This window comes from Monoraphidium neglectum, assembly GCF_000611645.1.
Source record: "Monoraphidium neglectum strain SAG 48.87 unplaced genomic scaffold scaffold00132, whole genome shotgun sequence".
NCBI lineage: Eukaryota > Viridiplantae > Chlorophyta > Chlorophyceae > Sphaeropleales > Selenastraceae > Monoraphidium > Monoraphidium neglectum.
This window is the reverse complement of record NW_014013496.1, coordinates 16,299-40,230: the sequence shown is the minus strand read 5'-3', so window position 1 is coordinate 40,230 and position 23,932 is coordinate 16,299. Positions and strand designations below refer to the sequence as shown.

The window sequence follows — 23,932 nt, the reverse complement described above, 5'->3', positions numbered from 1 at the left end:
GTCGATCACTGAGCACTCGTACTTGAGGACAAACCCGACGTCCTCCTGCTGCGGCGTGTAGCGGCGCTCGCGGCTGACCTGGCGGGGCGGCGTTGATACGGGTGCGGCGAGCGGCGGGGGGTGCGTGAGGGAGGGGCGAGGGACGAGGGGTCAAGCATTGCGGGGTCCCAGGGCCGCTGCGGAGGTGCGCGAACCAACAGCAGGGTTAGGAGCCACGCAATGCAACAAACAGAGGCGGTCGAGGTGCGGGCGTTGACGCGCAGCACCCCTGCCTGGGCCCAACCGTGGGTCGCCCCGTGTCTTGACACTCGCCTCGACCCAGGTCTCCCCGGTGCTCATTGTAGTGCTGCTGCCCTTCACCCCGGAGTCATAGCCGTTCTCCTGGCCTGCGGGCGCCGGGCGACGGGGAAATACGGGGAGGCTGGAGCGGGGGCCAGTGGACCGCGATCATGGGTGTGCCCAGCAGCCGGCAGCCCCTGAGCTGCAAACGTCTGCTTGCCCAAGAGGCTGTGCGACTGTGGCACTGCCACCATCCCTCGTCCTCATGGCGGCCTTGCACGGCGCGTCACTGACCAGAAGCCGCTCCGGCCCCACCGGCGCCCGCCCTGCGCCCGCGCCCGCGGCGCGCACGCACTCCCAAGCGCGCCATGGCGCGCACCGAAGTTGGCGGCCGCCTGGCGGTGGTACTCCTGGTGCTGCGCCCAGCTGCTGCGGAAGCACTCGGGCGAGCAGTGGTAGGACAGGTGCTGCGCCACCTTGGAGCGCAGGCACACAGTGCACTGGATTGTCGCTTCCTTCTCCGGGTGCACGCTGCACACGGCGCCGCCGCGCGGGATCGAGCTGCGGAACCAGCGGGAGCGGAGCTGCCAGGGGCTGGCGCCTGCGGGGTCGCCCTCCGAGGGCATGTCCTCCGCGGACTGGACCGTCTCGCCGCGCTTGAGCAGCACATACGGCTCGAGCGTGACGGTCGACACGGGGGTGTCGCCCGTCGGCAGCCGCACGCTGACGATCGAGATCATCTGTGGTGCAGGGGAGGGGGCGTCGCGAGCACGGGCGTTGCGGCGCGGCGGCGGCGCGGCGCAGAAGAGCGTTGTGCGGGGCACAGGCGTGCTGCGTGCTGCATGCGCAACAGATCGCTGTCGCCCGCAAACCACTGAGAGCCCTGGTGCCCAGGCCCTGACGAGCGAAACTACGCTTCAGGCCCCTCGCATGCCCCAATGATCGGCTTACCGTCGTGCCTGGCGCCTGCTCGGGCCCTCGGTGTGCAGCTCACTCCTCCTGCTCCGCTCGCATCCGCGCACCCTGATGAGTCTCTTCAGGACATGCTAAGCGCTGTTCACAGGAGGCTGGGGATGGGCGGCTCAGCTCATATGACGGGGCGAGGCCCCACGCACGAACAAGACACCTTCGGGCTGGGATGGACTCAAGTGAGCGATCGGATCGTGGTGTGGTGAAAGGGGTGCAATGTATACAGAGAAGCGCCGCGTGATCTGTGATCTACCGTTCGGGCGGCGCGGGGCGCAGGCTCCCCAGTTGAACAGACTCCTGATGTCCTGAACTGCGAACAGAGAGCAATACTGACCGTCAGTCACCCAGGATACACTACATATATATCATACCATTGCAATACATATGGTACGCAGCCGCTGGGTTCATCGGTGGCGGCTGACCGTGTGCATGTTTCAGATACGCTTGCGGGCTTGCGGGCTTGCGTGGCCCGGCTAGTATGCTTCCGGTACAGTAGCCCCTGGCTGCCAGCGCTTTGAACCAGCACTGTTTACGGCAACATGCACTCACAACAACTGATTTCACAAGTTTGAAGGTTTGCTTGCAGGCAAACCACTCTCCAATCGATGCTGCCACTGTTAGTGTGATTTACGCCAGTGCCTGACCGACCCTGGAAATTTTGGGACCAACCACCTTGAAAAAGAGCGGTGCACGGCCCACTGGGGGCCTTGGTGATGCAACCCAACTCAAGTCGAAGCTCGATGTGTCCGGCAGGCAGACGCAGGCCACCATGGACGGCGTTCTGCAGCTGCGGCCTTGCTCAGCCAGGACCTCACTGATCATCTCACCCACCTGCCACGCGCACCACGTGCTTGCAGGAACCCACAGCAGCCTCCTTCACCCCTTTGCGCCTTGCGGCTTGTGCCACCCCCAGCAAGACCACCATTGACATCAACTGTGCAGAAGACAACAGCAGCTGCTGGTTGGGTAGCCTGGATAAACAGTCCTCTCCCAGCCCTTGGGCAGCAACCGGTATCGGTGCAAGCCGGGGGGCATACGCGTAGCTATGTTGGCGCGTGGCCGATGAAGTGTGTGCCCCCTTGTCTCAGGCGGGCGCTGTACGGGCGAAGTGGTGGGGTGGTCAAGCCTCGGTTTGGCCCAGCCACTCGGCCCCTTGACCTCAAGCTGATCATGTGAGCGGCATACAAGTTGTCAGGTCGCACAGATGCCAAGGCTGTTGCTGACATCACGTGATGTCACAAGACGTACCGAGTCCTGCGTGCAGACGAAGACAATCAGAGGTGCCAACGGGGGCCAGATCCTGTGCTGCATTCGCTGCTTGCAGACCAGCCATTGTCTGTGCACAAGTCACGTCCCAGGCCAAGAACATCATTATTTGATGGTATTGCAAGGCCCCTCGTTGCCCATGGTGACCTGGCCGTCTGTGGAGTGCAGTGATGAGTAAAGTACGATATCAGGCACATGTTCGGGGAGCGGCGCATTGGCACCAGCACGGCCCCGCCCTGGTTCTAGATCCCTCAAAATGGGTGTACCTAGGTCATTTGACCTTTATGAAGTGCAGTTCTGGGGATGGGATGCGGTGGCGTGCCCAGGAAGGGCGAGGCCAGGCCCCTGCAGCGACCAGCGCACGGCTGTTTAGTGGCTAACTTCATTCTCGGCGCACGCACAAAGCCGCGAGCTCAGTCGATCAATCCACCTTTCTGTTGCGGTTCCACATTTTGTAGCTAAGCAAGGCAGCACAAGATGCAGGTGTGTGCCCACAGCGCCAAGCTCGCGAAACCAGTGATCTCCCGTGCCGTGGCAAGCCCATTGACCCCCTCTGCCCCCAATTCTCCCAAATTATTCGTCCCCATGCAGACCATCAACGCTTCCGCGGCTCGCGGCGTGAGTTTCGTGGGGCGCTGCTTCCGGGTCTGCTGCTCGTACGCGATAGCTATCTGCGCGGGCTGCGGCTGACCTCGATGCTTCTCAACGCAGGTCGCTTTCAAGACTGCGGGCTCGCGCCGCGCGGTCGTGGTCCGTGCTGCCGCCACGACCACGCTCACGCGTACCAATGTCCCGCTCGCGCTGGAGGAGGGCGAGATGCCTCTCAACACCTTCAGCAACAAGAAGCCCTTCACGGGGACCATCAGGTCGGTGAAGCGCATCGTTGGCCCCAACGCCACCGGCGAGACCTGCGACATTGTGATCGAGACCAACGGTGACATCCCCTACTGGGAGGGCCAGTCTTACGGCGTGATCCCCCCGGTGAGCAGTCACGGCTGATGGGGACTGGCCCGGGCTGCGGCCGCAGTGGCAGCGGGGCAGCATGCGACCGACGGGCGGTTGTGAAACCGACGCCGAGGCTCGTGCTTGCGCGTGTGGTGGCGGCGGCGTCTTCCCAGCATGAAGATGTGCAGGACCGGAATGGCGACGCAGCGAAGCAGCAATTGCCTGTGGGGCGTCGCTGCAGAAGCGGGCAGCGGCGAGCTGGCACGGCCTAGGGCATGTCTTGCGGCGGTCCTGCCAGTCGCGTGGTGGCGGCGGCGACGCGTCGAAGGGTGGAGGGGGGATGTGGCCGGGCTCTGAACGAGGGGGCCCCAGCATTGAGCCCTGCCAGGCCAGGAACGAGGGCCCAGCCGCACCATGACGCGAGCGGCCGGCACCGTCCATAACGTTGCTCATCGGCCCGGTGGCGCGAGCGGCCGTGCCTTCTCCCCCCCCCCCACACACACGCACACACTTACATGCACAAACCTCTGCAAACTGCCCCGCTCCTTGCTCTGCCTGCGTCCCGCAGGGCACCAAGATCAACAGCAAGGGCAAGGAGGTGCCCCACGGCGTGCGCCTGTACTCCATTGCCGCGTCCCGCTACGGCGACACCTTTGACGGCAAGACCACCACCCTGTGCGTGCGCCGCGCCGTGTACGTCGACCCCGAGACCGGTGAGAACGGCAGCGGGGGCCGCCACGCAACACTGTGTTTTTGGCGCGCCAATGGTTGGGGACAGAAGAACACAATTGTGGCGATGTTGCGGCCGCGCAGCTGCCGGCGTCCCTCGGGCACGCCGCCGGCGGGCGGGATGGCAGGGGAGGCGGGATTGCCGGCAGGAGGCGGGATTGCTGGCAGGAGGCGGATTTTGATGCTGCCCACTGCTCGCGCGGTGCGCTCGCAGGCCCCCCTCCCTCGCCCACTGCCTCCACCCCAACCCCCACGGCCGCCCCGTGAAACCGCGTCCTCCGCGTCCCAGGCAAGGAGGACCCCGCCAAGAAGGGCATCTGCTCCAACTTCCTGTGCGACGCCGAGCCCGGCACTCAGATCCAGATGACCGGCCCTGCCGGCAAGGTCCTGCTGCTGCCCGAGGTGAGGGGCCCGCGCGGTGTATGCGCAGGCGTGTGCATGCGCAAAGCGTGCAAAGATGTGTGTGTGTGTGTGTGTGGGTGTGAGTAGGCACGCGTGCGTGTGTGGTGTGTGTGTGTGTGCAAGAGTGGGTATGAGCTCTTGTGTGTGTGTGTGTGTGTGTGTGTGTGTTTGTGCGCGCGAACGCACACGATGACATTGTGTCTGTGTGTGTCTGCTGCTTGAAACCCACAGCAGACAAAGAGGCAGTCAGACAAACGCGGAGACAGCCACAGAGCGACTATATCAAGGGGCACTCGCACCCCACACGCCCGCGCCTACCCAAGACCCACGCACCCACCCACGCAACCCACACCTGGCTCTACAATTCCACCAACCCTCCACCCGCAGAGCCCCAAGTCCGTGCTGATCTGCGTGGCCACCGGCACCGGCATCGCCCCCTTCCGCTCCTTCTGGCGCCGCTGCTTCTTCGAGAACGTCCCCGGCTGGAAGTTCGACGGCCTCTTCTGGCTCTTCATGGGTGTCGCCAACAGCGACAGCCTGCTCTACGAGGACGAGATCCAGGTGCGCGCGCGCCGGGTAGTGTGACGCATGGCGCAAACTGGGCATGCGCCACCCGGCTGCCTTGCCCCCCTACGTGCGGCGCGCCGGCCGTCTCGCCTCCATCAGGCCTGCTGGCTTCCGCCCTTCGAACTTGACGATACGCCGACTTTCAACCTACTGAAACTGCAATAAAAAATTGCTGCAATCTTGTGATCTCCCCAGGCCATCAAGGCGACCTACCCGGACAACTTCCGCGTGGACTACGCTCTGTCGCGTGAGCAGAAGAACAAGAGCGGCGGCAAGATGTACATCCAGGACAAGGTGGAGGAGTACGCCGACATCGTGAGTGGCTCTTTTTGTATTATTGTTGCTTTTTTACATAGAGCAGGAGCATGCAGGTGCCGCGCGCGGGGCTCGCGAGGCGACAACGCCAGTGCGTCGCCCGCCCGCCGCTATGCTGCTTTGCGGTCGACTGATTGGGGGGTAGAGGCTGCAAACGACGCACCGAATGGCGGGTTGATCAGTGGCGGCGGATTGCTGACAGTGCGACTTGGCGCACGGAGCTGCGCACGTGCCATGTAGCCATGGAGCCGGGGTGGGCGGCTCGTGCAAAGCCCATTGGCAGATCGCACCCCTCAGCTCACACTCAGCGAGGAAACAAGCACTGCATTTCCTTGAAGACCTTGACGCGCTGTACCACATGCGGCCCCGACTCGCCACCCCGTCCTGGCCGCCACCACACCATCACTTGCCTCCACTCAACCGTCGACACCCGGCACAAGTCGAACCTTGTACTGATCCCCGAACCGTCTCCCCACCAACCCCCCAGATCTTCAAGCTCCTGGACGAGGGCGCCCACATCTACTTCTGCGGCCTCAAGGGCATGATGCCCGGCATCACCTCCATGCTCGAGCGCGTGGCCAAGGCCAAGGGCCTCAACTTTGAGGAGTTCGCCGAGAAGCTCAAGCACAGTGAGTCATCGCTGACCTGGCACGTCCTGGTCCGACATGTTTTGACTTGAGACACCCTTGACAGCCTCCTGCAGTCATCCTGGCAGCGACTCAACATGACAGTGGCTTGGACCTTATACAGGCGCATGATCGGCAGGAGGTGAAACCGCTGGGGGCCAGCCATGTTGCTGCCAACCACCCTTGCTGACCAGCCGCCCCTCCTCAACCCTGCTGCCCGCGCTGCGCCCCACCGCAGAGAACCAGTGGCACGTGGAGGTGTACTAAGCACCTGGTTGCTTCGGCAGCGGCTGCAGCTTGAGGACCCGCAAGCCCCGTGTCGGCCCAATTCAGGGGCGGCTGCTTTTTCAACCCCATTGGGGCAGTGTGTTGCTGGCCTCTGGCCCGCTATTTTGAACGCGTGCATTCCGCATGAGTGTTCCGCAGAGCAGGAGCGATTGCTTGCTGCGGGAGCGAGGGGGCGGGGCCGGACCGTCCACCTGTAACGCGCCTGGCGGCTGTCAAGTGCAGGATTGGGTCACGGCATGGGGGTATGCTGGGACAGTTGGGGGACCCTCGCCGGCAAAGAGATTCGAGTCTGTCTGCGACGCTCTGAGGCATGATGCTGGCCGAAGAAAGGGGGAGCCAGGCAGATTGGACGGCTGCGCAGGGGGGGTTTCAGAATAACAGTGCTGCCCAACGGCACTCCCAACGCAATGCTTGGGGAGGGCACGCCAGCATATATTACACAAGGGCGGCGGCTGGCAAGGGGCCGGGCCCGTAGCCACAGGATGCTGCAGCTGTCTCAGGGCTTTGGTTTCGGGTTTGCGCTCGCTCGTCACGCCTCAGCTCCTCAACCACTCTCCCTTTCTCAAAAAATTCCTTGCAGCCGCCAACAATACGCGCAAGCTCACGCGCTGAACAAGCGCCCAGTCACGTGTCGCGCCCGGCTGGGCGCTGAGCAGTCCTCCGTTCGTTCTTCTTTCTTGATTAATGCTCCGGCTCGCCCCATCACTGAGCCGAGCGGTTGTTAATGAGGTAGACCGCAAACAGCGTCACCCCGGCACCCGCCAGCTGCACCGGCGTCAGCGTTTCGCCGAGCGCGAGATAGCCGGCGCCCTGCGGGGAGGGGAGGGGGTGAGGTGGCGCGGGGGCGGCGGGAGCGGGGTCACTTCAGCGGTGATGCAGGAATCGGCTGGCGTGGGATGGCATAGCACACAGGCCAGCAACGTACCATTGCGACGCCCTCTTCTTGACAGGTCAGGAAAACCTCAATCTGGCTGGTCAGCAGGACGGCACTACGCCACGCGGTCACAAGCTCCAGTGCACCCCGCCGCCCCGTCGCGCCGCAGCCCCGCCACAGCGGGCGCCCAGTCCACGCCCACTCACCGCGGCAAACATCGGCGTCAAAAACGTGAGGCTGCTGAGCGCCGTGAGGCTGCCCTGTGTCGCGTTGTAGAAGAATATGCCGTACGCGGCCGCGCCGCCCAGCAGCGACCCGTAGCCCATCGCGGCCGCGTCGGCGGCGCCGAAGCCCTGCAGGCGCTCCGCGAGGACGGGGCCGTCTGTTGCGAGGGACAGCGCCAGGAGGCCGGCGCCGCCGAGGACCATGTGCCAGCCTGTCGCCATGACGGGGTCGCAGTGCCGCATCACCCATCTGGGTCGCAAGGCGTTCAGGGGGAGCGCGTGAGCGCGTGCGTGCGTGCGTGCGTGCGTGCGTGCGTGTGTGTGTGTGTGTGTGTGTGTGTGTGTGTGTGTGTGTGATCATACACGAGTGATAATTCACATCCGTGGGGGCGCTGCGCCAGCTGAGCGGGCAAGCACCTTGAGGCCGGACCCGCAAAAGGCGGCGGCGGCGAGTGCCTCCGCATGAGGCGGGGTGCGGTGCGTTCCCGCACCAGCGTGCAACCACAAGTCATGGATCAAGCTCCCCACGCTGGCTCCCACCGCCCGCGCCTGGTCAGCGCCACAATCTTTGCCACCCCGCTTTCACGCACCTGACCATCACTGTCCCCACAGCCATCGACTGCGCCGCCAGCAGCATCCACCACTCCCCGCTGTCCCAGATGCTGCCGCCGCCCAGCGAGCTGGGCACGAGCGCCGCCAGGTCAGATAGCGCGCCGGGGCCCTGGGAGAGCAGCTGCTGCACGGCTTCCTGGGGCACCTCCAGCAGCAGCAGGCCTGCGGGGATGACAGGGCCGTGCCAGCGCGGCAGCGCGCGTACGCGTCACCGGCTGCTGCGGAAAGCCCCTTGCTTGCGTGTCGATACAAGGGTGGTGGCATGGGCCCGACAGCGCCAAAGCAGGCCGTTGCCACCACAAACACAGGGGAGCAGCGGCGATGGCTGGCAAGCCTGACATCCGGTTCAGCCGCCCACCCGCGACGCCGATGAAGAGCCCCGCGACAGCCGCGGGCGCGAGGCGCTCGTCGAACAGCAGCGCCGCCAGCACCGCCACCGTGAGAGGCTGGGAGTCGATGATGACGCTGCCGAGGCCGGCAGAGGTCCGCTGCAGGCCCTCGGCCAGGAAGCCCTGATGAGAGGCACAGGTGCGTGCACGCGTCCAGGTGCGTGCGGGATCAGGTAGGTCCCCGAGAGCACATGCGGCCATGTAACAAGCAGAGTGGGAAGTGCCTGCAGCTGCCTGGGCGGAAATGCGCAGCGCATTGATACCTAGGCGGCGAGCGGTGGGCGTCATCGCGGCATGCGCTAGCCTCGATCCATCCGCCTGCTCGCACCTGGAACATGGCGCCGTCGACGAGGGCAAACGCGGCCACCCAAGCCCACGCGATCGCGGATGACGGCTGCGGCCGCCCGTTGGCTGCCGCCCAGCCGACTAAGGCGAGGCCGCCGGGCAGCAGCCGCAGCGCGCCCATGAACAGCGGCGTGGTGTGCGCCGTGACGGGCTGCGAGGGGCGTTGGCGGGCGCGCGCGGGCCAAGGGAGGGGCGGAGGGTTTGGGATCCAGGGCTGAGTGCATGTCGATGGACCGCTAGGCTGGGCCGAGCATTCAGACCACATGTTTGCTAGTTAACCCAACATCGCGGGAAAAGATGAGCTGCACTGCGCACGGCAACATATACGCCACCAGGTTGCCGCTGCAAGAGCATCTCACCCGCATGGCAGCCATGGTCGTTCCCCACAAGAAGAAGGGCGCGATAAGGAACGCCACAGATAGCAGCTGCTCCAGCGGCGTCCCAGCACCCGTTGCTGCGCCGCCAAAAGCAGTTGGTTCCCGCTGCGTCTCGGGCTGCTGCTGCTGCTGCTGCTGCTGCTGCTGCTGCTGCTGCTGCTGCGGCTGCTGCTGCTGCGGCTGCTGCTGTTGCGGTCCAGAACTCCCACCCCGTGATTCTTCGGGCTCCACCATGCACATGACATCCATTCCGGTGGAGATGCACTCCAGGCGGGCCCCCAAGCTGTCGGCCTGGGGCGAGACCCCGGCGCCGAAGCCGTTGCTGCTGCCATTGCTGCTGCTGCTGCCATCGTTCGTGTCACGTGTTGACGCCGGACGCTGATCCAGAGGCGTGGACGCTGTTTGGACTGCTCGGTCAGAGTCTGGGGGGGCTGCACGCGGCGGCCTGCTCAACGGAGCGCTGCGTGGCAGGCGGCGCAGGGGCACCGCGAGCCCTCGCGGTGGCCGCTGGGGCTGGGCCGTCTGATGCACACGCTCATGAAGACGCTCTAAGCGCGCTGCTGACATTGTGTGCAGGGCAGGGCCGGTGCGACGGACAAATTTTGTGCTTGATGAGCGCTGTCCCAGGCGCGGGATCGCAACCTAGCCAGAGAAAAGGGGAGTACGCAACCTGATTAATTCCATGGACCGCAATTTTACTTCCAAAGTGCAGCGTCACTTGTTGCTCAGGCGTGAGGTCAGCAAGCCTTGTCCCGGTGACTCGCGATCTACAGCAATGTGGTTGCAGCGTTGTGTACGGTAGGTATAAATTGGAAGGATTACAATGCCCCATATACAACCTTTGGCTTCCCGGGGGCAGACCTCCCTGCAGCCAGCGGCCAGAACGGGATGGAGCATGGCGAGGAGAGCAAGGAGACGGCGCAGCCCGCAGAGAGGGAGAACTATGGCTGGCTCGCTAGCAGCGCGGTGCCAGCGAAAAAGCGGCGCCTCATCGAGGGTGAGAGCAGAGTGCGGCAGCGCTGCTGCTGGCCTTGTCGCACTGGATGCTCGTGTCTCGCTTGGCTCACTGTTCGCATTGCATGAGATATCCAATGACCTTGTCCAGCAGTTTGTGCTTGCGGAGGCCAGGCTCTGGCGACTTGCATGCAGATAACGGTCTGCACTCACCGTGCGCTCGCGTTGGCTCGCCCTTGGCAACCCCCGCAGGCGTCGGCGACACAGGCGTGGTAGAGCTGCAGGCGCAGCTGTACCGCACGCAGCAGCATGTAACGCAGTGGAAGGAGGGTGGGCTCGACCCCAGCGACAAGCACGTGCGACGGCGAGCGGGTGCGCACGCCGCGCGCGCACATGGCGGTTTGGCGAGTCGCATCAGCGGCAAGGGCAGGCCACGGCGCGTCTTCATGCTCCAGCGCTGCACTGACCAGCGGCATCTCGCCTCCTTGCTGCCCTCATCTCAAATGATCCTCACCCAAACCTGCCCCACTCCACCCGCCCGCATTTTCACCAGGTCTCGACGTGTCCCAGCTGATGCAGCGCAGCAACGACGGCGTGGCCGCGCGCGCCAACGCCGACCGACTGGCGTTGAAGCAGACGGCGCCGGACGGGTCGGAGCGGCTGGCGGAGAGCGCGGCCGCGCTGGAGCGCAAGGCGGCGCTGTACGGGCGCCTGGCCAGGGGAGAGGCGCAGGACGAGGGCGAGGCGTATGAGGTGGGGCTGTTGGGGGCGCAAGGGGGACGGGTGCGGTTGCAACTGCCGTCCGGGCACGAGAGTTTCAGTGTCCATGTTTGATGTGTGCCGCCGTGGAAGGCGTTTACCTTGCTCATGCAGCTGTGCACGTTCAGTGTGTGAGTGCGCGCGCGTGTGTGTGTGTGTGCGTGTTTGCACGCGTGTGCATTTGTGTGTGTGTGTGTGTTTGCGCGGATGTGCGCGCTCGTGTGTGTGTGTGTGTGTGTGTGTGTGTGCGCGCGCACGCACACGCGTGCAGGCATGCATGTGGTAGGGTGTTATGGGCCAGGGGTGGCAGCTGCCCTCCTGTTGCCGTTGCTCGCCCACCTGAACCCCTCCCCTTCCCGACCCTGTCACGTGCCGAATCTGGGGACCATTCGCAAAGGTTGACTTTGTGGCAAAGGGCACGCTGGACGACGAGGAGCGCCGCGGGGCCGGGGACTGGCTTGAGGAGCGCGACGAGGCGCGGCGGCGCCGCGCAGCTGGGGAGGGGGGCGCGGTGGACACGTCGGCAGCGGCGCTGGGGTCGGGGGGCGGCATGATGTCTGAGGACATGTGGAGGTGGGGGTCGTGCCTTCTGGAGGGCTTTTTGGGAGGGACTGGGGGTTTGTCTTGAGTTTGCGGGGGGGCAGCAAGCGACGAGCAAAGGGAGGTGCCCCTGTCTTTGGAAGTCCAGTGGATTTGACTTGCTGCTCTGTGATTGCTCAATTTGGATGCCGCAGCCGGTCTGACCCCGTTGCCGACGCTTGCCTGTTGTTGCTGTCACACCACTCCACGAACGTGGCCCAGGGAGCGCGAGCGGCGGCGCTGGGAGGAGGAGGAGGAGGCACGCCAGAAGATCGAGCGAGTCGAGTCGGAGCGGCGGCAGGCGTACAAGGAAACCGTGCTCGGGATGACGGCGGAGACGGAGGCCGGCAGGGAGAGGGCGCAGGAACAGAAGCAGGCGCGTGACGCGGCGCTCGCTGCAAAGCGGCAGAAGCTCAAGGCCGCTTTTCTGCAGCAGCAGATTGCAAAGGCCGCGGCGCTGGCGGCGGCCGGCAAGGGCGGCACGGGCAAGGCCGTGACTGCTGGCAAAGGCAGTGCCAAGCAGGGCAGCAGCGCTGCGGGCGCCACGGGTGGCGGCTGATTTTTCTGCTGCTGATGCTGCTGTGCGATTGTTTGATCCTTGTCTTGTCTTGCTGTGCCGGGCTGCAACATGCCTGTGCTGCTTGGTGTGTTTTCACCTTTGTACCTATACCGGGGTGGTTTGGAACAGTTGCAACCAGCCACTGCAGCCAAGGGACTATGACCTGCCACATAGTCTGTAAAGAGACATTTACTCGGTCATGAAGTTCGGCACAGGTGCAGGATTGGGGCGCATCAGCTTGTCTGAAGGTATGGCGCAACCCACATGCTGGCCGCCAGCCGCTGAAACATTGAGTACGACCGCACTTGCCTTGCATGCCCCTGCTGCCTGCTAAGGCCACCACGTGTAGATAATAGATATATGCCAGATAGACGGTCTTGCAGTTCCCTACTCCTTCATGTGGCGCCCCAGCTCCCGCTGCAGTTTCTGCTGGAAGTCCTCCCCGACCTCCTCGTCGTCCCAGTCAGCCTGCCACAGCTCCTGATTTTCCTCATCCGCCGCGTGGGCCTCGTCCTTCACAACTGCAGGGTGCACGGGTGTGGAGGGGGCGGGGGTGCAGCTAGAGAGCTAGTGATTGCGTGGCTGACTCGAGGTGCCCGACCACCCACCCCGGGAGCATTGCTATACAGCCGGAAATTAGCAACTTTGGCGCATGCTTGCGAACAACGCATGCGTCCAGGGCAAGCAACCGTGCGGGGGTGGTGCGACTGGCGCGCACGCAGCACAGCAGCGTCAGATGAGTGCAGCAGCGCCGCGTTCGGCTCACACCGTGACGGAGCCGGTGATCATCGTGAGAGGTACAAAGCGGTGTCTGTATCTTACCATGCGATGCAAACTCCTCGAAGGCATCGTCCTCCTCAAGAGAGGCGTCCTTTGGCGCGGCCTTGCTTTTGTCCGCTTCCTGTGCCATAGAGACTGTCCTATAACACCCTCCAGATCACCTGGTGGTTCCGCTGGTCGCTGAAGGCCTTACACTATACCGCAGATCACGGTTATGATCAGCCAAGTTGCAAAAATTTTCTGGGCTGGCAACAGCGCATTCCTTCTCAAACACGTAATTTTTCGGCAGGTGAATTCTTCAAGGCGCAAGGGCCAACGAAACTTACGGGAAGCAGTTGCCAACTTGCCATCCTGCAGTCGCTTTCCTTCGGGTGCGCGCGCAGGTGGTGGCCGCAGCAGCAGCCTGCTGGTGGCTATTGCAGACACCGATATCATTCCTTGCAGAATGTATCAATCAGAGGCTGTACCGCACTACCGCTGGCACGTGCATGCACGTGCACCCACTCACATGCATGCACACGCACGAAACTGCCAGGCGTTTATACCATATCAAAGGACAACTGCACTGTTGGAGCTTTCCAGGAGGGTGTTTCAAACTTAGGACTTTCACATAATTGGCTGCACATTGAAATATTATCTAGGTGGTCGCCATTCCTTCGTGGCTGTCACACAGGCTGGCAATCGATGAACCTGCAGAGGCGGGGTTATTTGGGCTGACAGCAATGTCATTTCACTGGTCAGCGGGATGAAGGCATGCTTCCAATCCTTGGGGCTGTGTAGTCGCTCAAACACCTTGTTGGACTTCTATCCCAAACTCTGCCACAGTTCTAAGACTCTCAGCGTGCTAGGCACATGCCCAGCACTAGATTCACATCAACGGACTTTCAGACAGCAACCCCCTGCCCTGCTGTAGACCTGGAAGTCGCCTGCCGTATGCCCCCATTAACACCCATGCCCCTTTGCCAACTAACAGTGGAGGGACCGGCACTCTCTCACAGCTCTGCAAACTGCTGCATCGGGCCACATCAAGCGTGGACAGAGCACACAACAAAACATTGTCGACATGCCACACGCTGTGCAGGGGACCAGGCAGCAGCTCTGCGTGACAGGGTAACGCACAGATCGCATCATATGAACAGATATTCGACCCAGTGCCCCTTACAAAGGACGTGTGGCAGCGGCGGGCGCCGTTCGCACAGCGCCCCAGTCACACTGCATCAACCTGGCTGCCATGGCTGGCAACGGCAGATTAGCCGGCATCAGCGGCAACATTGGTGAAGTGCGCGCAAGAGACAGCCTGCTGACAGGCATTAGGGCGTTGAGGGACGGGATGCGTCATCAAATGTGCATCTATTGCAGAGCAGCGGGCCCCACAATCGCGCCAGTGGGGACACGCTCACAAGCCACCAGTCGCGCCATGCTGTTTTGGACCTTGGCAGCTGTACTGCCCAAGATCAGTCATGTACATTGAAGAGGCGCAGGGCGGTACAACTGATGACAAACACCCTGAGAAGCGGTACAATTGTCGACGGACTGACTCGAGGCCGCGCGGCACGCGCGGAGGCAGAAGCGCTCAGCTTCGCGTGGCGCATTGTGCGCACGTCGCTCACGTGAACGAGGCCACCGCTCGAGTTCTCTCACAGGGGTGTCCCTCTGAACAGGGGCGCAGGTGCACAGGCCGTCGTGGCTGGCAAGTGTAGTAGGCAAAGTGCGCCAGCAACCGCGCCGGGCGTTCTCATATACACGCAAGGTAACAAGGCGGAGCGCTCCACTTGTGGGTCCAAAACCTCCACTCCCAGACAGGGGCGGGGGGAGGAAGTGTGCAGCTGCATGCAAGGGGACAGCCGAGAGTGCCTCAGGTCCGCACTCAACGGCTCAACAGCTGCGCTGGAAAGCTAATAGCACGGCTGGTTGGAATGTGTTAAGACGGAACCGTGCAGGTCAAAATTGTTGAGAACAGGGCCCCTGCAATCGATGCAGGGCAGACGGCGCGGGCCGTCGACGCCTCGTGGTCCGCCATCATCTCCGTTCTCCAGAGCTGATCCATGAGCGAAGATCCTCGATGGTTGCTGCCATCTATGCGGCACCCTCCTCATGACACGACGTGCCCGGCCCTGATGCAGCAGGTGGTGGTGCCGGCGGCCTCGCCGGCACGCAAGTCCATCCACTCGAGCGCCTCCGCCAGCAGAACCTCGTTTCCAGACTCCTGGGTGAGCCGGTGCCTGCGGCGGTGCATGAGAGGGGCGGGTGTGAGCCATACAGGCCTACAAATGTCCGAGCGGGAAGCCAGGGAACGCATCAATGGGTATGAGTGTGCGCAAGCGCATCAACTGAGCAGCTCGGATGCACATTTGTTCATTGGCTTTGCCACTTCGGAGCATCTGCACGCGAGCACGCGTGCCTCGACAGGCCGGGCCCTGCAGCAAACGCAGCCTCTGCCTGTCCACCTCGTGCGCCACCTACCAGAATTCGTTGACCACCCGCAGAGTCTTGTCGGTGGAGCGTGCCCGGCTGACAAGCGCCTTTGACCCGTCGGGGTCGGTCAGCCTGCAGGCGTCAGGATTGGGGGTCCGTAAGAGAGGTGATTGGCAGCTGTGCGTCCTGAAATCTGGGTGATATTGGGTTTGAAGTACTAGTTTAAATTTGAAGCTCCTGATTGAGTCTTTGTCTGTTACTGTAGCTGCTCTTGCTGCTGCCCCTGCATTTAGAATGTGTTGCTGCTTGGCGTTTGCTGCCTTCTTCTGATCTGTTCATGTCAAAATTCCTGCTCCTACTGCTGCTGCCGCTGCTACTGCCGCCGCCACCAAGCGCTCACGGGTCATGCTCCGAGTGGAAGACAAGCAGCGGCGTCTCGACGTCCTCCATCCGCGGCGCCAGCCAGTCGCAGGCGGCCAGCAGCTGCGTGCCAACGCGGATGCGGACCGGGTAGTGGTAAACAGCCGGGTCCAGGTCCCTGCGGGTTGATTGCGCAACGAGGAAAGGTTCAGCAGGCTTTAGAACCTACTGAATTGCCGGCATGGTGTATTCGGGCATTTGCAACCATGTGGTGGCGTCGGTGCGTGCCGCCAGAGCAAGTGGTGGCGTCGGTGCGCGCCGCCAGAGCAAGCCTGCCGTGCGGTAGTGCTTGGTGGGGCGCCGGCAACTGATGCTAGCAAGACGAGTCTCACCAGTCCTGCGCAAGCTCCGGGAACTTCGGGTTGCGGGCCGTCTTGATAAGCGGCCACGTGGGCACTACAGCGCTCAGCGCCTTGCTGATGGGCCTGCGGTGGCGGAAGGCCGAAAGGGGCGCGACGGTCAACGCCTGGGGCTGACTGAGCTCGCAGCAACTGAGCAACTGACTTGCGGCTGATCCTGTTGTGAGTACCACGCCTGCGTCTGCTCTGCATGCGCGCCTGCGGTTTCCCAGTGTTCACAGCACGACAAATTGCACGCAGGGCGCGACGCCCCGTGCCGAGCTGTCAGCCAGCATGGCCAGCACCCACAGCAGGATGCGGTTGCCAGGAGCCCGCTTGGCGCGCTCCAGTGACAGCATGGGTGCCAGCAGCACGAGACCCTGGAACAGGGCCTTCTGCGGACGCAGGAGCATGCGTAAATAGAACTACGTCACAAAGTATGCACAAGACGTCAAGGTGTCCGGCTGCGGTATGCGTCTCGCTGCACCGCAGGGGCTACTTGGGCCGGCACCCCGCCAGACACATCGGCACCACTGCCTGTTGTGCCAGACACAAAGCAGTGTGTAGATCCACAAAGCACTGTGTGGATCGCAGAGGCGTTCATTACGCAGCACCCACCCAGCAATGCCAATGCTGTCCGGTCAGCATTGCCATCTGTGTGCAAGCGTACATACGCTCTCTGATTCGCACTTTTGTGCGCGCCCACGCCCACGCCCGTGTGTGCACGCGCGAGCACATACACACACACACACACACACACACACACACACACACACACACACACATACACACATACTCACACTCACACACGCATGCCCTCTCAAACACCGAGCGCACACTGACCTTGCGCATGGCAGCCTGCAGGACGATGCCACCGCCCATGCTGACGCCGACGCCAAACAATGGCAGCGATGCGCCGAACCCATCGGGCGCGCCGGACGCCTGCAGGATCTTGCAAAGGTGAATGATGTCATCCACCAGGTGGCTGAAGCTGTCAATGTAGCCGAAAAGGCCACCGCTGCGCCCCGCACCCTGGTTGTCGATGCCTGCACACAGCAGAGAGGCAAATTGTAGGATGGATGGCGCAGGACGTGGGTGCCACCTGCGTGCCACCTGCGCCCGCTGCCGCGCTGCGGGTCTTCATGGCCTTGCGTCCTACGGCGCTCGCAATGGAGGCTATCTTGCCTAGGCGTGAGCAGCCCCAGAGCTCACCCGCGACGCTGTAGCCTGCGTCGTTCATGGAGTGGATCCAGCTGCCATCATACAGCTTGGGGCGGCCAACCCCTGCGCTGCGGCCGTACTCATACACCAAGTAGCTCCCTGGCGGATCGGGCAAAGACAGAGGACCCAGTTCGAGTTTTGTCTGTGGCTTGCCCACAGGTTCGTGGGGGCCGGTTGTGTGTGCATACATGCATCAAAACACGTGTGTATCATAGGCCAAAATTTGCAGCCGACTGAATGTTTCTGCCCCATGAACACCTCACAGAGCGCGACTGGGGCGGCAGCGGTGATAGCGGTCCATGTGTGTTCCCTTCCCGCACCTTGCCCATGGACCAGGATAATTACGCCTTTAGGCCTAGCCACAGGCCACAAGTAGGCTGCAATCTCGTGGCCCTGCAGGGCAGCGAGCGCGAATGACTGGTCACGAGGTGTACCCCCAGACACACACACACACACCCAAGTGCCGACGCGCATGTGGCCGCCCTATGTTGGACGCTGCATCGTGCGGGGCAGGTCGGCTGCATCACGCAACGCAGCGCGACAATGTGAGCGCATCCGCACCTGAGCGTTTGTGAATGCGAAGGGGCTGCCGCTGGGGCCAAGGTATTCGCCGGCTTGCTGGCGCTCGTCCATCAGCTGCTTGCGTCGCTCAGCGGTCAGCCCGTTGACCTCATGCAAGGTTTGCCGCAGCTGGCCCATCGCAGCAAGTTTTCACACTGTCTCTCTTCACGTATACCGCGGCTAGTTCGCGGGTGTGAGGAGTGCCGGCCCGCGGGGCGTGGCGTAAGGGCGGTACCTAGCAAGAGGCTGCTCAATAGACTCGGCGTCACTTGAAGATACTCGGTTCAGTATGTGGCTGCTGAATAATTGTGAAAGTTGGGACGACGCAGTGAAAGCTGCAAAACTCGGCCTCGCTGCTAGGCCATTTGTATGAGGGCCTTCTCGGCAGTGATGCGATGCAAAAGGCGCCGCATGAGCCGCGGAGCCGCATCTGATAGAGTGGATCGACATTAGAAAAGGGATTTGCACGTAGCTTGGATACAGGCCAGCAAGGGCTAGTCCGATCCACGGGCGGTTGGACCACGTCCGTAGCCGTTCAAACCCGCCATCCTGAGAAATGAACAAGCCCTGTGAAAGAGTATCATGTTGAGAAATGCCTGACTGAGTACGCATATTTAGCAGGACTGGGCGAATCACCACGCCTGGGATGCAAGATGTACCTGTGCGGTGCGGTAGACAAGAGTAATGTTGCTGGTGGATGAGTCCAGTGCGGTAGTTTGGTGCACCTGATAAACGGTCCTGTTTCAAACCTCATCTGCCACAGGGACGTCACAGTCGCTATCATGCTGCGAGTCAACACACCCTGCGCCCATCAGCACCCAGCTGCCGCACCGCACCACCAACTCCAAGCCCTGCACGTGCAAGCTGCAGGCCGTCAGTATCCTCAACGCCATGTCGTTCACTTATTGGCAACACCGTGCCTGGCAATGGGCCGAGCTCTACGCAGCCTCAATCAAGAGCCTACAACAACTAAGCACCTACAAACTTGACGCAGTCCCTCCTGGCCTACGCATCTGCCCAGCCCCGCCGCTTGCAGTGCACGCGCGCCAGGTCCGCCATGTAGTCGCCGCTCTGCTGCGCATACCGCGTCCGCACCGCCCTGCACGATAAAGTTGACGGTTGCGCTTTTTGGTGAGGGGCATGCGAGCAAGGCAGGGGCTTTCGCTGCGCTGCACCAGGGATGCACTGGGACGCGACCCAGGACAGATGGCCTGCTCAGCGCGGCAGCCACGATGCGGGCCAACGTGCTACTGCTCATTCAGGATTGCTCATTGTTGATTGCAGGCGTCGCGAATACAGGCCCTGCGGACGATGGCTTGCTCACGTGCACACAAGCACTCACCTCCATTTACTGCACCCCCCCTCCCCAAACCCACAGACACGCACAGAGAGCCGTGCATTCCGGAATTCCTTTCGATCACCTGCCTCTGAATCCAACAAATCTGCTTGCATCTTTTTGTGAACATCCCAAAAACCCTGCCTACCCCACTCCGCCACCCCCTGCGGCCCCTCCCCCCTCCCACGCACGCCCTTCCGTTGAGAGGCACCCTGCCATGGCCGGGGTGCCGCCGGAGGCACCCAGGTTAACGCACCTCAGCATAGCCTCCTTGGCGGACGCTGCGTCCCCGTGCGCCTCATGGTACAGGCCCACGTACATCCACGCGTAAAACGACGGCCCCGCGTCCGGGTCCGGCCCCGCGGCCGCTGCGATGGAGTCGGCGCCCAGGCCGTCCCTGAAGGCCTCGTATGCGGCCCGCATGTAGGGCCGCGAGTCCCGCCCCACCTGCGACGGGCGGGGCGCGGCGCGCGCCGCCGACGCGGTTTGGGGCTGGCGCCGTCAAAGGCAGCGCTGCGCGGCCGCAGAGCTGCGGAGCCGAGGCGAAAGCAGGGTGCGAGGGGCGGAGCGGCCTCCAGAGCGTTGGCAGCAGGGGCAGCCCTTGCCTCCCTGCTTCATGGCCCTGCCCCTTCCTCGAGCCGGGACGTGCGGGCGCACAGGGCGCGCGCGGGCGCACCACCAGCATCTTGCTGCGTGCGGCGTCGGGCCCCTCTAGCTGGGCCTCGCAGAGGAAGGCCCATATGCTCTCCTCCGTATCGTTCGGATTGACCGCCACGTCATCGCGGAACTGGGTGATTACAAGCAACGGTGTCATGCGTAGGGAGACGGCCGCCGTGGCAAGGGAGAGGGTGGAGGCGGGGCATGATGGAGGCGCCAGATGAGAGTCGCGGCAGGGTTGGGTAGGCTGGGCGGGGTGAAATGAATGCAGAACATTGGGCTTGGCCACCCACAAGCTGCGCGCGTTGAGGCAGTTCATCAAGCTGCACGGCTGCGGCCCCATGCCCGACGGCCCCTGGCTGGGGAGCTGCGCGAGCTATCACCCCTGCCAGCCAGAAGAGCGCCACCCCGCCTCGTGTTGCAGGGCCGGCCCCCTTGCCTGCTTTGCGCCCTCCTCAAAGCGCTGCGCGTAGTACAGGGAGAGGCCCCGCTGCCAGAGGTAGGGCCGCAGCCGCTGGTCGGCCGCGAGGGCCGAGTCAAAGTCGGCGATGGAGCCCTGGTGGAGGTGTGCATGCATGGATATAAGTTCACAATTTCGATTTCAAAAGTGTGTGTGTGAGTGTGTGAGCGCGCGTGTGTGCGTGTGTGTGTGCGTGTCTGAGCATGTGTTCGTGAATGCGTGCATGCATGCGCGCACGTGTGTATGTGTGCGCGCACGTGTAAGTGTGTGTGTGTGTGTGTGCGCGCGCATGAGTGTGTAATGTACATGCGCTCGCAGTTCCACTTGTTCGTGGCTTGTGCAGCCAGATGTCATTGTCATGCTGCTGTTACCCGTCCTGGCAGGCGCGGGCCTCCTGCCAATCTTGAGGGATGTGACGCCACGCAGGCCCAGCTGCCCCCCAATGGCCCTGTGCGCGGTTGAATTCGCAAGGATGTGATTTTCACCTCGACGTCGTCGTTCCTAAACTTCTGCATCCCCTGCCGCACCAGCAGCTGTGGGTTTTTGGAGAAGATGCCGCCGCCCGTCGACGCCGACGCCGCCGCCACGACGGCGCCCGCGGCCGCAAGCATGCCGCCGACAACAGCGGCTGTTGGGAGGCTGCCGGCAGTCAGCAGCACGTTGCGCCTGCGCTAGCACCGACAGCGGCACCAGGGCCACAGCTGCATTCATGAGCCTGTCGCCACTGCTCAGTTTAGCCGCCCCCGGCATGCTGTCTGGCCTTGGCAAGCGACGGGTGGCAGCTAGCACATGATAATGCACTGCCGCAAGCACGCCCCAGAGCAGTGCGCAGTCTCGCGCCTCCAATGCGGGCAGAGGGCGGCGCTGCGGTCACTGCCAGTGACGCCGAAGCTCGGAAAGCACATTCGCACCTGTTAGCATCATTCACCACCAGCCTAGCAAAATTTTTGCGACCGTACACAGGGCGCCGTTGCTGCAGCTGAAATCCTCTCAGAGGGGCCGCGCTGTGCGACACAGATCGCATTTCAGCAACTGTGACGAACCTGAATTTAAAGAACAAGATAGAAGCGATCTTTCTTGCAGGATTGAGCTTCTTCCGTTGCGGTCTCACGCCTTTCTCGTCCAGCTTTCGTCAACATCACTCCATTGAACAGCAGAGGATCTCTGTTTGCACCCAAACGCTGCATATAGTCAGCCAAGATGATGATCGCAGCTTTGAGGCAGCTGGCTACCAATGCACTGCTTGGTGCGTGCGCGGCGGCCAGCCGCCCCTGCCAACATGCCGCCGTCGCGCTGGGGGGGTGCGCGCTTTGGACACCCATCGCGCCACCTCTTTATGCCGCTGCAGGTCGCGCCCTGCCCCTTGCCGCCACCGCCACCGCGCGCCGCGCGGCAGCAGCAGCGGCGGGCCCCGATGAGCGCATATACTCCGGCCCCAAGGAGCCAACCGTGAAGTCGGTTACGCTGCGCACGCTGCGCGCCAAGTACGAGCGCGGCGAGCCCATCTCCATGGCGACCGCCTACGACTACCCCTCAGCAGTGCACGTGCGCCGCCGGACCGTGCTGCGCCGGCGAGCAGCTGGCGCGGGGGGGGGGGGGGCGGGGGTGGTCCTGGCCTCTGTCCTGGCTGGCTGTTCGTCTTCGCTTCCTCAGGCGCCCCCCCCCCTCTTGCCCTCACGAACAACGCACGCGCGACCAGCCCCGCAGCCCCTCCCGGCCGCAGCACAGCCGCTGAGCGCCCAGCTCCCATCGACCTGCCCGTCCCCTGCTACCGCTACCACCCTGGCAGGTTGACCAGGCTCACATAGACATCCTGCTCGTAGGTGACTCAGCGGCTATGGTCGTCCACGGCCACGATACCACGCTGCCCATCACCCTGGACCACATGCTGGCGCACTGCCAATCCGTCTCGCGTGGCGCGCAGCGCGCGTTCCTGGTGTGTGTGTGTGTGTGTGTGAGTATGTGTGTATGTCCATGTGCGCATGCATGTGTGTGTGTTGTGTGCACGTGCGCATGCATGTGTGTGTGCACGTGTGTATGTGTGTGTCTCTAGAATATGTGATGGGAGAAACGAACGGACCTTTGGGACGGAATGAGGGCTGCAGGGAGCGCCCATTGCAGATGCCGTCGGGGCCACAAGTGTATGGGATGGGGGGCTCGAGACCTCGACGCCACTGCTGTCGGCTGGGGGGCCGCGAAAGGGATGCGGCTGGCGCCCGTCCCAAGGATCAAGCTCATCCCATAACCCCTGCATGTGCCTTGCTGCTGCTACCGCTGCCTTCGCAGGTGGGCGACCTCCCCTTTGGATCGTACGAGCTGTCGGCGAGGGACGCCGTGGGGTCTGCCATGCGCATGCTCAAGGAGGGCAACATGGACGCCGTCAAACTGGAAGGTGAGGAGCTGCGGGGAAGCTGAGGTCAGCTGGGAACGGGGCAGTTGTTGTGTCTGCCCTGGTGGAAAAGCAGAAGCTCGTCTGCGTTGTGCAAAGGGCTGATTGCAGGCCTCTTCCAGCTGAAGGAGGGATGCTGTGACGGAGGCAGGGGAGAGGCCCGCTGAGCTGTGTGGACCCCTGCTGAGGTGACACCGGGCTCATGCATCAGCTTTACAAAAGCAAATCTCGAGAACTGTGCCTTGCACACCGTGGGAGCGTGCGCTAAACCCCAGCACGACACATGCACGTGCACGTCTGCCCAGGCGGCAGCCCGGCGCGCGTGGAGGCGGCGCGTGCGATCGTGGAGGCGGGCATTGCCGTGATGGGCCACGTGGGCCTCACGCCACAGTCCGTCAGCGTCCTGGGTGAGATCACATCACATCACATCACGTCACACCACATTGCGTCATGGGGGAGAACACTCAATGCTGCTTCGCACCCAAAAGGTTGCGCTGCCCCTTTGCGCCCACTGCTTGTCATCACCGCGCGCGGCGACCCCACCCACACGTGGCGGCCCTTGGCCGATCCAGGGGCGCCTCAATCGTCATGAGCCCTCTCGTTACCACGGCCCTCCTAATCTGACCCCGCACTCCCTGCGCTCTTCGGCCCTGCGGCCCATATCCCATCCCGCACACCCAGGCGGCTTCCGCCCGCAGGCGCAGGTCGCGGGTGAGGCCATGCGCGTGCTGCACCAGGCGAAGGCGCTGCAGGCGGTCGGCTGCTTCTCCATCGTGCTTGAGTGCGTCCCGGGGCCCATCGCGGCTGCCGTGACCAAGGCGCTGAGCATACCCACCATCGGCATCGGCGCGGGCCCAGCGACCAGCGGGCAGGTGCGTGCATGGAACATCAACAACATGTGTGGTCGACAGGGGTCTTTGGAGGCTGATGGGGCGGGTTTTTTTTTGCACAACCCAGTCTGAAATGCAAGCATCTGGGCTGGTGGTGGCCGCAGTGGCAGCGCACCCGGCACCAGCAGCGCACTTGCATGCACCGCCATGCACTCCCATGCACTTCCATGCACAGCCCTGCACAGTCATGCACAGCCATGCACAGCCATGCACAGCCATGCACAGCCATGCACCGCCATGCACGGTCATGCACCGTCAAGCACAGCCATGCACAGTCATGCACAGCCATGCACAGCCATGCACAGTCATGCACTGTCAAGCACAGCCATGCACAGTCATGCGCCAGCCATGCACAGCCATGCACGCGTGAAAGCACCTCCATCAAGCCGCCCCCCCCTACCCCACCC

At 63.1% G+C, this 23,932-nt stretch overlaps 8 protein-coding genes across 8 annotated transcripts in view; 3 read left to right on the top strand and 5 right to left on the bottom strand.

The window, feature by feature from the left end:
• Nucleotides 1-150: 150 nt before the first annotated feature.
• On the bottom strand, nt 151-1,019 carry MNEG_1347 (CCR4-NOT transcription complex subunit6; the record flags this gene model as incomplete). Its single annotated transcript, XM_014050178.1, has 2 exons — nt 151-176; nt 659-1,019. The coding sequence occupies 2 exons, from the start codon at nt 1,017-1,019 to the stop codon at nt 151-153; spliced, it is 387 nt and encodes a 128-aa protein (XP_013905632.1).
• Nucleotides 1,020-3,099: 2,080 nt separating this feature from the next.
• MNEG_1346 (ferredoxin--NADP+ reductase) lies at nt 3,100-6,365 on the top strand (the record flags this gene model as incomplete). Its single annotated transcript, XM_014050177.1, has 8 exons — nt 3,100-3,132; nt 3,226-3,495; nt 4,028-4,172; nt 4,478-4,590; nt 4,978-5,151; nt 5,353-5,472; nt 5,960-6,101; nt 6,337-6,365. The coding sequence occupies 8 exons, from the start codon at nt 3,100-3,102 to the stop codon at nt 6,363-6,365; spliced, it is 1,026 nt and encodes a 341-aa protein (XP_013905631.1).
• Nucleotides 6,366-7,088: 723 nt separating this feature from the next.
• MNEG_1345 (putative transporter) lies at nt 7,089-9,441 on the bottom strand (the record flags this gene model as incomplete). The annotated part of the gene is made up of 6 exons (XM_014050176.1): nt 7,089-7,196; nt 7,467-7,734; nt 8,075-8,258; nt 8,455-8,608; nt 8,814-8,981; nt 9,190-9,441. 6 exons carry the CDS (start codon nt 9,439-9,441, stop codon nt 7,089-7,091), a joined length of 1,134 nt encoding a protein of 377 aa, XP_013905630.1.
• A 654-nt stretch (nt 9,442-10,095) lies between these two features.
• Nucleotides 10,096-12,058, top strand: MNEG_1344 (hypothetical protein; the record flags this gene model as incomplete). Its single annotated transcript, XM_014050175.1, has 5 exons — nt 10,096-10,204; nt 10,414-10,533; nt 10,715-10,914; nt 11,318-11,493; nt 11,722-12,058. The coding sequence occupies 5 exons, from the start codon at nt 10,096-10,098 to the stop codon at nt 12,056-12,058; spliced, it is 942 nt and encodes a 313-aa protein (XP_013905629.1).
• A 387-nt stretch (nt 12,059-12,445) lies between these two features.
• On the bottom strand, nt 12,446-12,968 carry MNEG_1343 (hypothetical protein; the record flags this gene model as incomplete). Its single annotated transcript, XM_014050174.1, has 2 exons — nt 12,446-12,579; nt 12,881-12,968. 2 exons carry the CDS (start codon nt 12,966-12,968, stop codon nt 12,446-12,448), a joined length of 222 nt encoding a protein of 73 aa, XP_013905628.1.
• Nucleotides 12,969-14,930: 1,962 nt separating this feature from the next.
• On the bottom strand, nt 14,931-17,931 carry MNEG_1342 (hypothetical protein; the record flags this gene model as incomplete). Its single annotated transcript, XM_014050173.1, has 9 exons — nt 14,931-15,060; nt 15,302-15,385; nt 15,654-15,791; nt 16,006-16,098; nt 16,252-16,406; nt 16,855-17,057; nt 17,224-17,331; nt 17,553-17,625; nt 17,794-17,931. The coding sequence occupies 9 exons, from the start codon at nt 17,929-17,931 to the stop codon at nt 14,931-14,933; spliced, it is 1,122 nt and encodes a 373-aa protein (XP_013905627.1).
• Nucleotides 17,932-18,798: 867 nt separating this feature from the next.
• MNEG_1341 (hypothetical protein) lies at nt 18,799-19,552 on the bottom strand (the record flags this gene model as incomplete). The annotated part of the gene is made up of 2 exons (XM_014050172.1): nt 18,799-18,892; nt 19,386-19,552. 2 exons carry the CDS (start codon nt 19,550-19,552, stop codon nt 18,799-18,801), a joined length of 261 nt encoding a protein of 86 aa, XP_013905626.1.
• Nucleotides 19,553-21,446: 1,894 nt separating this feature from the next.
• The window catches only part of MNEG_1340 (3-methyl-2-oxobutanoatehydroxymethyltransferase), a gene marked incomplete at both ends in the record, with an annotated part of 3,428 nt that continues 942 nt past the window's right edge, over nt 21,447-23,932 (top strand). Inside the window, 6 exons of the mRNA XM_014050171.1 lie at nt 21,447-21,492; nt 21,595-21,791; nt 22,036-22,182; nt 22,533-22,638; nt 22,941-23,042; nt 23,317-23,507. Of these exons, the coding sequence (XP_013905625.1) occupies nt 21,447-21,492; nt 21,595-21,791; nt 22,036-22,182; nt 22,533-22,638; nt 22,941-23,042; nt 23,317-23,507 (789 nt within the window). The remainder of the gene's footprint in view (nt 21,493-21,594; nt 21,792-22,035; nt 22,183-22,532; nt 22,639-22,940; nt 23,043-23,316; nt 23,508-23,932) is intronic.